Genomic DNA, 12,596 nt, shown 5'->3' with positions numbered 1-12,596 from the left:
CCTCTTTTTTTCCTATACAGATAAAATATCGACGCCAACAAGACTTTACCACGTATCTCGGTTGTTATTGGTAGGATTTGAGTGGGATAAACGAAACCAGAAACATACGTAGCATATTGTACAAGATGATGAAGATGTTCAGAGTCAAAAAAGGCAAAAATCTCCGGTTTTGGTTATGGAAATCTTCTTTTTTTCCTATACAGAGAAAATATCGACGCCAACAAGACTTTACCACGTATCTCGGTTGTTATTGGTAGGATTTGAGTGGGATAAACGAAACCAGAAACATACGTAGCATATTGTACAAGATGATGAAGATGTTCAGAGTCAAAAAAGGCAAAAATCTCCGGTTTTGGTTATGGAAATCCTCTTTTTTTCCTATACAGAGAAAATATCGACGCCAACAAGACTTTACCACGTATCTCGGTTGTTATTGGTAGGATTTGAGTGGGATAAACGAAACCAGAAACATACGTAGCATATTGTACAAGATGATGAAGATGTTCAGAGTCAAAAAAGGCAAAAATCTCCGGTTTTGGTTATGGAAATCCTCTTTTTTTCCTATACAGAGAAAATATCGACGCCAACAAGACTTTACCACGTATCTCGGTTGTTATTGGTAGGATTTGAGTGGGATAAACGAAACCAGAAACATACGTAGCATATTGTACAAGATGATGAAGATGTTCAGAGTCAAAAAAGGCAAAAATCTCCGGTTTTGGTTATGGAAATCCTCTTTTTTTCCTATACAGATAAAATATCGACGCCAACAAGACTTTACCACGTATCTCGGTTGTTATTGGTAGGATTTGAGTGGGATAAACGAAACCAGAAACAGACGTAGCATATTGTACAAGATGATGAAGATGTTCCGAGTCAAAAAAGGCAAAAATCTCTGGTTTTGGTTATGGAAATCCTCTTTTTTTCCTATACAGAGAAAATATCAACGCCAACAAGACTTTACCACGTATCTTGGTTGTTATTGGTAGGATTTGAGTGGGATAAACGAAACCAGAAACATACGTAGCATATTGTACAAGATGATGAAGATGTTCAGAGTCAAAAAAGGCAAAAATCTCTGGTTTTGGTTATGGAAATCTTCTTTTTTTCCTATACAGATAAAATATCGACGCCAACAAGACTTTACCACGTATCTCGGTTGTTATTGGTAGGATTTGAGTGGGATAAACGAAACCAGAAACAGACGTAGCATATTGTACAAGATGATGAAGATGTTCCGAGTCAAAAAAGGCAAAAATCTCCGGTTTTGGTTACGGAAATCCAATTTTTTTTCCTATACAGATAAAATATCGACGCCAACAAGACTTTACCACGTATCTCGGTTGTTATTGGTAGGATTTGAGTGGGATAAACGAAACCAGAAACAGACGTAGCATATTGTACAAGATGATGAAGATGTTCCGAGTCAAAAAAGGCAAAAATCTCCGGTTTTGGTTATGGAAATCTTCTTTTTTTCCTATACAGATAAAATATCGACGCCAACAAGACTTTACCACGTATCTCGGTTGTTATTGGTAGGATTTAAATGAACGAAATATATACAGTATGTAAGATTAATGAAAACCTGAGAATATATACAGTATGTACGATTAACAGTTTAAAACATTCGCAAAAACCTTTTTTTTATACCTAACTGGAATAAAAATATAGATTAATTTTATGAACACACTATATATTGAACAAATTAAAATAAGATTTATTTACAATGTTCTACGACCACGAAATAAACAAACACCCAAAATTATTTTTCATCAACTTACCGTCTATCGTATCTGTTATTTCTGGTGGAGGAATAGAAGGTGTTTCGTTGTCTGCTAAATCGGATATTTGATGTCCTATTAGCTTCACGTCGTCCGGATGTACGCTCACGCTTCCACCCTATCACAAAAACAACGTAAACACTTTTGAAATATTCGACATCTCGTTAAGGGAACAAAATATCACACCGATAAAAAAAATATCATCGTTGATCTTGTTATTCGTTCTCATCGAATTGTTTTGAAGAATTTTCATGGAATATCGTTGAAAAAACTTTTTAGAATCGTAAAACGTACTATTTGACGCACGTTTCGATACCCAACTCGTCATCTTCAGGGATTAAAAGTGAATTTTGCGCAAGTGTAGTACATAGTGTGTTCAAATTAAGTATAAATGTCAAAAGGAATTATTTTATACTGCAAAAACAATCGACCGGATAAAGTTGTAACATATTTTATTAATAAAACAGGTTCACAATAATAAAAGAAAATTAAATAAACTTCATAAATATACGTTCTGTTCGAATTAATTGAAACAAATACATTTTTGTGTGTGTGTGTGTGTTTAATGTGATTACAACCGCTTCAAACCGGTAATATTTGCTTAAAGGCAGTATGCAGAACTGGTTTTACAGTTTTGTTAGTTCAGTTGTGGCTGTATCTACGTATAGGTCGATGGTTATTTGTTCGGGAGAATATTTTTCTTACGAAACGTGCTAAAATTAGTGTCCGTTAAGCCGTTAACAGTCATTTTTATCAAAGAGGGGACATCTCCACAGTAATTAAAAGATTTTGTAATCTGATTATAGTTAATAATAAATAGAAAATATGTTTTTGTTCGTTTTTCTCAATTAATTCGAACATTACGTACGAATTTGATTATAGTAAGTGGTTTTGACAGATTTTTGATACAAATCTTCTAAATAGATTTTTATTCCATGAAAAATAACTTTGTATTACATCATTCAATAATTCGTGTGACTGACAGATAGATGGCGCCGCCATTGCCAAATCCATATGACGTTTATGAAGTACCAACTTTCAAAAGACTACGTGTCAAATGTCATTAGGTTCCGATTAGTCAGAAAAAAGTGACGGCCATTTAAGTGGATCTATTTTTGTTAGTTTTAAAGGAATTATATAAATATGTCAAACACAAATTCCGAACTCAATGCTTTGGTCACGACAAATTATCCTCAACACAAAAATGACAATATACAAAGTCATAGTTGGTGCCCAATTTAACGTACGGATTCGAGTGCTGGAAACTGAAGGATAGACATAACAAAATAATTGAGTCCGCGGACATGATTTACTGGAGAAGATCGTGCAGGTTATCCAGAACCGAGCATTTACGAAATGAAGATATTTGGTCGAGTATACACGATTTTAGAGAGAATACAAACTAAGCAACTGTTTTGATACATGTGAAGAAGATGGAGCAGAGAGGTCGCCGAAGGAAGCATTGATGTATCAATCTCAGAATATAGAAGAAGACGAAGTGTAAAAACAGCAGAATAGAAGAAGACAAAGTGTAGCAACAGCAGAATAGAAGAAGACAAAGTGTAGCAACAACAGAATAGAAGAAGACGAAGTGTAGCAACAACAGAATAGAAGAAGACGAAGTGTAGCAACAGCAGAATAAACGAAGACGAAAAGTAGCAACGGCAGAATAGAAGAAGACCTTCAAGAACCTAAAAGGAGGGGATTGAACAGACCACGAAATGCGACTATCCAGGAAAACGAGTGGATAGATTTTTTTTGTGTTATTTTCCAGAAAACTGAATTAAAATGTAAATACGAGAAAATGAAACCAATAAATTCGATACAAAAAGAGAAAAATTAGAAAAAAAAATGATTTTTTTGGTCATAAATAAAAATTGATTCTACATATGGTGGTGAAATCGGTTTATTTATGCCTCGGGAATAAAAGCCACTCGGTATATCAAACCGATAATTTAGAAACGTATATTTCAATAAAAAATGTTAAATACAATTTGTAATATATAACAAACAATTATAATTGTTTTGGTTAAAAATAAAATGTTCCTAATCCTTAAAAAAAAACTCTATTTTTATCATAAACTATTTAAAAACAACAACAAAAAACTTTTTCCAAATTTCAACAAGTTCAGTTTTTATTTAACAATCACACAACCCTCATATCATCACATATTTTTTTTGCAAACTAGTTTCAACTTCCCTATATCGGTAGGAAAAAAAATTGGAAATATCTGGAGTCCTTAAATACATTTAGCGGAATAGGTTATTTATGCGAAGCTTTATGTGTTTAAAAACGTGTTGTACACTATAATTTTTCGATGATTTTCTCAAAATACTTTCTTCTAGCGCAGAAGTACTAGATATTTCACATTAAGGGGGTGTTCTGGTCTCGAAATCCGAAAAAATCGATTTTTTTTGCATTTTTTCAAAGTTTAGCTCCTTAAGAATATGTCTTTAAACGGATTTTTAAATATTAGCATTATTTCCGTAGATCTTGTGACTTTTTTTCGAAATTATTTTTTTTTGAGATGTTTGAGATGATACCTCAAGTACTACACGACCGATTCCTTTGAATTTTCGTGGGAATATATTTTATATATTTCTCTATGGTGTCTGTTTTGGATTTTAAAAAATTTCAATTCGAAAAGTTCAAAAGAAGATTAAGAATTTTTCAAATTTGTTTGTTCTAAATCACTACAAGGGGTGGAATCATGTCAACCGTTTTTTGTAGCCCCCACTTTTTTTATATCCTTAAAAAGTCGATAAATATATATAAAAAAAATAGATACTAACAATTTTTTTCAAGTTAATTTCAAAAATACTTAAAATTTAGGCTTCTAGATCAGAATACACCCTTAATACGAATCGTACAACTACATCCTGCGCTAGTTTTTTAGGGAAAAATCTATCACACTTGATTATATAATCTTCTAGTGAAGCTAAACATTTTTTTTGTCCACTCTAGGTATCATTACCACATCTTGCTTATTTCTATTTCATGCCATCCGCTGATGGTATTATTCGTATTGAAATTTTGAAACAAATCGATAGTTTTAAGGGACAAATTTATCTACTCGAAGCTTGAGCTTCGGTCCCTCAATTTTATAAAAACATTCAAAGTATTCAAATTTTGAAATTTCATTTAAAAAAAAAATCAAAAGCTCCATAGGTTTTCCGGAAAAATATTGAACCCTCCAAAATTCTCAAAAAAAAATTATTTAAAATAAAATTGAACTACCAATACACGTAAGGTAAATAGTAAAAGTCTTCGAATTATCTCAATAATTCCAAATATACGTCAATATTCACAATTACACTGTCTGTACTTTCAAGCCAACCACAGAAACATAAATATATGAGAAGAAAATTAGTGAGTCCAATTTTGAAATTAATACTGTTAATACTAGCTGGTCTTTCGAGCCTTCCATATGCACATAGGTTAATATCCGGCTCGAAGGACCAATTAGAATAATTGTGAGTGTTGATGTAGTGGTAGTAATCATTAAGGATTCCAGATATTTCACATACTGTATCAATCACTGATTTCAACTTGAAGAACTTCCTCCTAGGACGGTATTGATGGTATCATTGTTATTATTTGAATTCATAGTAAATTCCTTAGCCATACACAATTTGTGTGCTTTGCATTTGTCATGATGGTTAACGATCTCCAATCTGAAATTCGAATTTCCTATTGCGAAAGATGTACGTATATCAGGTACTTCGTGACTCCATTTTCTACAATATTTGCAAAACATTATATTTTTATTTTCATCGTATTGCAACCACATATAAAGGTCCATCCAATTGGGTCTGAATTTGCTGTATTTTCTTCCCACTGTAGGCTTGTTTTGTACAAAAGTAGGATCTTGTATAACGGAACATTCTTGGGGTTTAATATCTATCGACTTGGATGTTCTATAATTAATTGTCGATACGTTACTATAGTCTCCAAAATTATGATATTCTTGTTTGGTTTTATTCCATAAATTACTAATACTTCTAGTTGATATATCTTCGATAACAATGGTGGAAGGTACTTTATCCAGTTGATATTCTATTTGTTTTATCGGTGGCGGTTGTTGGAACACTGGCGTTGGTAGAGTTTCAAAGTCGCCTTCTCTCCCCCGAAAATTGATCTGTCAAAAAAGAAGGAAGGATATGTGAATGCCGTTTTGACTGGTTCACAGCATTTTCTGTTTCTTTCGATATTAGCACTATTCTGTAAATACATATCTTGTTCATTTTGAAGATCTACTCAACTACAGAACGTAGGGATAAATTATAATAAACTATTCCACTCGAATCTCACTTTTTTGGAGTTTGTTTGTGAATCGACAATTAAAAAAAAGTTTTGTATCAGTATTAATTTTTAACCCCAAAGAAAAAAATAATTTGGAGATAAATCTGATGATATGGGAGACTACTTGAAGAAATATATCTTGTATTATTCATGGTGAAGTAAAATGTCAAGACTTTATTATAATTTATCCTTATTGAAATCAAGTTTATCAACTTTAAAAGCTTTCCAATGCTGTATGTGGACCAGAAGATATGAAACAAGTGTCATTAGGTAAAATAGAAAGAACTGTATCATAAAAATACTAGTTCATACGCTACTGTCAAGCTTTTGTACGAAACAGAACGTTTAGGAAACTATGAAGACAAAATTAGTAAAAAAATTTAATTACTGCTACTTATATGGTGACAAATAAGACCAAAGAACGGGACAAATAACCCACAGGATGTCATTTTTTATATTTACAATAACTTATGTTCAATTGGAAGTAAAAAGTTAAGTCAATTTACTTTCCTTTGTAAATTGGTCTTTTTTATTGAAAAATCTGTTTTGAAATGTTCTGAAAAACAAGAATTATTTGGGACTTAAAATGAGTTAAGGGGACTAAAGAAGTCGACAGATTTCCATCTGTCAACTCTCATTAATGTTTCTGGGACAAATACTTGAGAATAATATTTTGCCTGTTTCAAATATTGAACAGATATGTATTTATGTAAACTTCGTAATCCTTCCTTCGCGGGGGGATGGCTAAACGATGAAAACTCTACCAAAATAAAGGTACACATGAAAGTAACACAAAACACTGAACTTATCACTGCATTTACACATATCCTAATCGTTTAAAATATATATAAATTACAAAAGATTATTCGAAATCTTTGAAACACGATCTTAATGAGTGGATTCATTAATTTGATATTGATTTACAGCTAAAAATTCACTATTTTTAAAACTTTATAAAAAATAACATATATGTGTGAGTGAATATATGTAAAAACATCACGTAGAATGTTCAGAGACGGATTGACCAAAGAAAAACCGTCCCTAAATAATGACTAAACCTGGGACATGCCTCAGGATAATGCATCGAAAAAGTTTTACTTTATAAAAAAAATTACCTCCATACTTAGCTGTAGAAAACTTTAAAACACTATTTTGTTCACATTTCAACACTAATTTGAGGGATTTCAAAGAGTGTATTCATTAATTTGATAAAAATTTACATTCGGATTTGTTACACTTAAAAATTCACTATTTATGAAACAGTATTATCGAAAATAGTAAATTTGAGACTGAATATGGGAAAAAACATTTTAAAAATTATACGAATCTCACAATTACTTGTAGAAAACAAAACTTCTCTAAAGTCGATAATAACTTAACTAGAAATACGTGTTTTCAATATTTTATTTCTTCTTCTTTTTCTTGTAGTAAGTAAATGAACTACTTGTTGTCTTTAGTTACAATATTACAAAGTCAAAAGCCATTTTATAGTAAAAATAATATCGAATTTTGATTTTTTCATTTAATCAGGACTGTTATTTGAATTAAGATCGACCACGATCACCGACTAATTCATATAATCAATTTTTTTTCATTATTCAAACATTTATTTAAAAAAAAGTGATTAGTTTCAGTTTTAACTCGAAATATCTTTTGTAGTTTATGTATGTTGAATAAAAAATAAGTTACAATGATATAAAAATTTCGAAATGTCTAGCATTAATCACTACTAGTTATATACAGTATGAATTAATCGTGACGTTTATTAATATCTCCCTGCATATACCAAAAGTAGATAGATTCTATTCTAACATATGCTCCCCAATAGAAAAAAATTCAAAATAAGGCCCCTGGAGACACTATAATTTAATATAAATCAATATCTACTCCAATATAAGATAACCAACATCTTTTTTCTTCTCAGTTGGTTTATTTGCAATCTGCATATAAAAATTAAATAAATTAAGCATTCAAACAATAACATACTCAACATTCTACTATTCTTTTCGTCAAAAAGGATCTTCTGGAGAAATTATAATTAAATATGGATCCATATCTACTCCAATATAAGACAACCGATATCCTTTATCTTCTCCGTTGCTTTATTTGTAATCTTTCAAGGAGTTAAATATAAAAATTAAACAAATTAAGCATTCAAACAATCACATACTCAACATTACATCATTCTTTTCGCCAGAAAGGATCGATTCCACTCCAGTTCTTTTGGTTACCTTCACTTAGAACCTCCACACTATTTTATATTAGTAGAAATAAGAATTGATAAAAAGTATCTTCAATTGTCTCCCGAAGTTTCGAATTTTACCTGGTAAATAAAAAATTGTACTTACCGTCTGTAATGCTTCTGACATTGAATGAAAGGAATCGATTGTTAGGTTGGAATCGTGTAGAGGTTCCTGTTTTATCAAAGGGGAAGATATTCTCATATCCTCTGGACCTGAATTTGTATCCCTATCGACAGGCGATATGGGATTTAACTTTGGTACATTTGGATTTGCTCTTTGAGATGCCTGAAATTATATAAAATACATTTATTATAGATAATTGACAGAAATAACCGTTAACTGCTACTGTATCGACTTAAAAAAATTATAATTGAAAAATGGTACCAAAAACGAAACATGAATATTTGAATTAAATTAATTTCTTCAAAAAACGTAGCCTACTAATATTAGATGGGATTTTCACTTCAACTTTCACTAAATTAACACTATTTTGAGGGATTCTAGTCAGTGGATTAATTAATTTGAAAAAAATTCACATTCGGATTTTTTACTGTTAAAAATTCACTATTTTCAAATAGTAATATAGAAAATACAAAGTTTAAGAGTGAAAAACGTTTTAAAAAATATAGGATTCCAATAAGTTACTGGTAGAAAATAAAATTTAACATCTCTAAAGTCTCTTCGATAATAATTGAACTAGAAATACGTGTTTTCAATATTTTATTTCTTCTTCTTTTTCTTGTAGTAAGTAAATGAACTACTTGTTGTCTTCAGTTACGACAACATAAATCAAATCAAAAGCCATTTTATAATATCGAATTTTGATTTTTTTTCATATTATCAGGATTCCTGTTTAAATTAGGATGAGCCACGATGACCGAATGATTCATATACTCAACTGTTTTTTTCCATTATTGAAATAATTAAGATTTTATACACATCATCCTTAAGGATAAAGGATCCATTTATTTAACAGGGTCAGGTACATACAAGAAGTAAATTTAAATACGGAGTTATTTAAATACACCAAATAACAACTCACACCGATATATTTTCTTAAATATTTCATCTTCAGTTGATAAAAATCTGTTTTATTGGTTCCCAATTACCCTCACAATATTTCTGAGTTCATGATTATGAAAACATCATTAAAACCGTGAGGTTACCATCTCCAGGTTTGATAGAAGATTTTATTTTGTTCTGCTCCCTACAAAGCTTGTCCGATTGGTTAACATCTATTAGTCCAAGGACAATTTCACTACAGATCACATTTTTATCATGTTTAAAAGATTTTCCAATTAGATGCAGAAGATTTTGATTTAAAACATTGTATATTCCACTTATCCTCAAGATGAAATTATAAATTGTTTAATATAATTTAGAGTACATAAATTACACCTGTCAATATTGTGAGACAATAGTAAATTTTCTAAGAAATAGTTATCTTTTTATTATTTACAATATGATTTATTTTGTATTCAATAATTATGGTTGTAATCGAAATAAATCAAGGTCGATGAAAGTCATTGAACTTTTTAATATATAGATTACAATATAATGAAGAAATTCAGACATTATGGCCCATATTTATAAATTGAAATAATATTCAATGGGAACTGCCTTTTTAAGCTTTCCAGTTGGCACCACCGGAAAGTAAAAACAGAGTTTAAATATAATTTTCCAGTAACTTGAAATTGAATAATAAATCAAACATGTCACAGAGTAGTGTAATTTCTTTTTACTAGGAAAAAATAGGACAAATGTTTCCCTTAATCCCTAACTAGAAAACACTTGCGTAATATTTTAGTAAAAAAAAAAACAGTTGAAAATAGTTATAATAAAAAGAACATTGATTAAAACAAGTTTAAAATATATGTTTTAAACATGTCAACCCTTCTTAAAAATTACAGTGTAATCATTCAGGACCGGTCAACTTATTTCAATATCTTATACAGAACCACTGGATAGAAAGGAACAACAAAATATTATTATTATCAAAATTTTTATAAAATTAATTTTCTTGGTAAGCGAAATACTTTAAAAAATCTACTTTTTCGTTTAATAATATAAGAGTTATTAAACATACCTGAGTATCATTAAACCTGTCAGAGTTTGATGTCATATCACAGTTTGACGATGATTTTCGTTTCCTTTTTTCCACCGGAGGGCTATCTCTTTCAACTAACCTATCCCTTTCCCTTCTTGGCACTTCTGATAATTCGTCATTTTTGCTTAAGGAATTGTTGTCTGTGAGACCCCTAATTTGCAAGGCTTCTGCAGTTTTTAGGAACATCGGTAGCAAATTTTGTGACACATTCACTTCACCTTTATACATAAAATCTAATAGTGCTTTCATTTCGTTGTAATTGACATCTTTAAGAAAAACTATCGGATGAGGGTGGGAATTTTGTATAAAAATTGTTTCGAAATAGGGGCTACATGCTGAGAGGATCGTTTGGTGGGCTTTAAAAGTTTCTCCATCACAAGCTAAAGTTACATCACATAGTGCTTCTCTTCTTAAGAGACTGCTTAGTACGTCTGTTAGGTTTGTCGGATGGTTGTTCCATCTTAGACAAAATTGCTGATCCATCGTCTACTTTTAACCTACCAAAAAGTCGAAACCACACATTACATTTACAAAATAATTACATGAACTGAACAGTAACTGCAGAAATAATAAAAATTTTCACTAATTTTCTCATTTATTTAAATGTTAGAAACTCGCTATTTCTAAATAGGATTGACTGTTTAAATTAAGGATTCGTTTATACATATGTGAGTTATGAAGTTGAAATATTTAGATCTATGCAAGTTACTGTCCAATTTTGAGGTATTGGCCACATGTTAAATTCACTTTTTCACTATAAAAATACGTGTAGAACTTATGGTAGATTGCACTTAGTTGTACTGTTTAGAATAGAGTTATTTGACCTAAAACTGTAACCATCTAGAAATAACAGTTATTTTACAAGCACAATTACATACAGGAATGCATTTATTATTAAAGAACAGTAAAACATTTTTCTATAAATAAAGAATTGCATACGTCATTTATTTGCATTTCCGTTTAATCTGAATGTAAAGGGCATGATGCGTACAATGCCCTTAAAAGTACAGAAGTATGGTTGACAACTGCTTTCGAATATATTAATAAAAACCGAATAATAACTTTATGTGTTTTATTTCTATTTATAACTTCAACTTCCCCTCGATCTGAGTATCTATTTTATTTGTTTTTAATTTTTGTTAATCCTATTTATAATGAAGTAACCTTTTACCCGCCATTGTGAATTTTGTGAATGATGATTTCTTCTAAACAATTTCCGGAAATAAAAATAATTTTTTTTCACGAATATTTGGTTTCGCGAACTGATTTTTGCCGCAAACTTTAAAAACGAATGGGAAAAAGATGAAAAAAATTGAATCAATCCTGAAAAAATTGGAAAAACTTACCTTTTTGCCCTGTTTATGACATTACAACGCCACCCAATTTTCTACCTCCTGCACACTACATAGGCAACAAAATATATGACGCATCTGATTGGATAAAAAGTTACAAAAATGAATTTTTCCCAATTTCTTCTTTTTCTAAACCGATAAGTTTTAACACGGCATCACATCGAAGGAAAATAATTTTCAAATACCGCTAAATTTATTTGCAAAACATTTTTATCTGGCTTACTTTTCTAGCCACGTAACAAAATACACCGTTAATGTATATTGGGTTGCATAATATTGGTATTAGAAAATTCATTTTTCAGTGAAAGATAGCTGCAGGACTACATTTTAGAAACGCTAATATTACATGTTGTATAGATTGTCTCAATTACCCAAATAGCTATAGTAGCTGTCCCGATTAAATTGGTCACAAATCACATAAACTTACAAAAAAGTATATTATCAATTCGTAATGTATTATCATTTAAACAACACAACAAAGATTATTTTAAACTGTTTTATTGTATTAAAAACGAATTTCTAAATTTTATAAACAATTTTATGAGACGTCTTAATATTTTCCTTGTATATATTAAATATTTATAGTATTTCAACGGATAATATCAGAAATCCTTGAGTTATAATGATAAATTTGGATTTAAGTTGTATTTGGTGTCAGATCTATTACCTAAAATTCATTTATTCATTCATTCATTCATTCATTAATCTCATAATTAATCTGGCACGAACTTTCGGAAAGAAATACAAAGATTCACATTTCGAGACAGTTGCCCTGTTGTCCAACGCAAAGATGTCTAAATAATCCTTATC

The 12,596-nt window shown here is 30.4% G+C and overlaps 1 protein-coding gene across 4 annotated transcripts in view; it reads right to left on the bottom strand.

Moving 5' to 3' along the window:
* The window catches only part of LOC130893546 (sex determination protein fruitless), a 41,751-nt gene extending 29,688 nt beyond the window's left edge, over positions 1 to 12,063 (bottom strand). For 3 of the 4 annotated variants that reach the window (XM_057799787.1, XM_057799788.1, XM_057799786.1), the window contains exons 1-4: positions 11,781 to 12,063; positions 10,414 to 10,931; positions 8,433 to 8,612; positions 1,782 to 1,899 (exon numbers count right to left, since the gene is read on the bottom strand). In XM_057799787.1, coding sequence (XP_057655770.1) covers positions 1,782 to 1,899; positions 8,433 to 8,612; positions 10,414 to 10,917 — 802 coding nt within the window. In that variant the 5' untranslated portion in view covers positions 10,918 to 10,931; positions 11,781 to 12,063. Of the gene's footprint in view, positions 1 to 1,781; positions 1,900 to 3,723; positions 5,921 to 8,432; positions 8,613 to 10,413; positions 10,932 to 11,780 lie in introns of those variants that run through there. The other variant, XM_057799785.1, reaches the window with a different exon arrangement.
* Between the last annotated feature and the right edge of the window lie 533 nt (positions 12,064 to 12,596).

This window comes from Diorhabda carinulata, chromosome 4 (genome assembly GCF_026250575.1).
Source record: "Diorhabda carinulata isolate Delta chromosome 4, icDioCari1.1, whole genome shotgun sequence".
Lineage (NCBI taxonomy): Eukaryota > Metazoa > Arthropoda > Insecta > Coleoptera > Chrysomelidae > Diorhabda > Diorhabda carinulata.
This window is presented reverse-complemented; position numbering and strand designations above follow the sequence as displayed.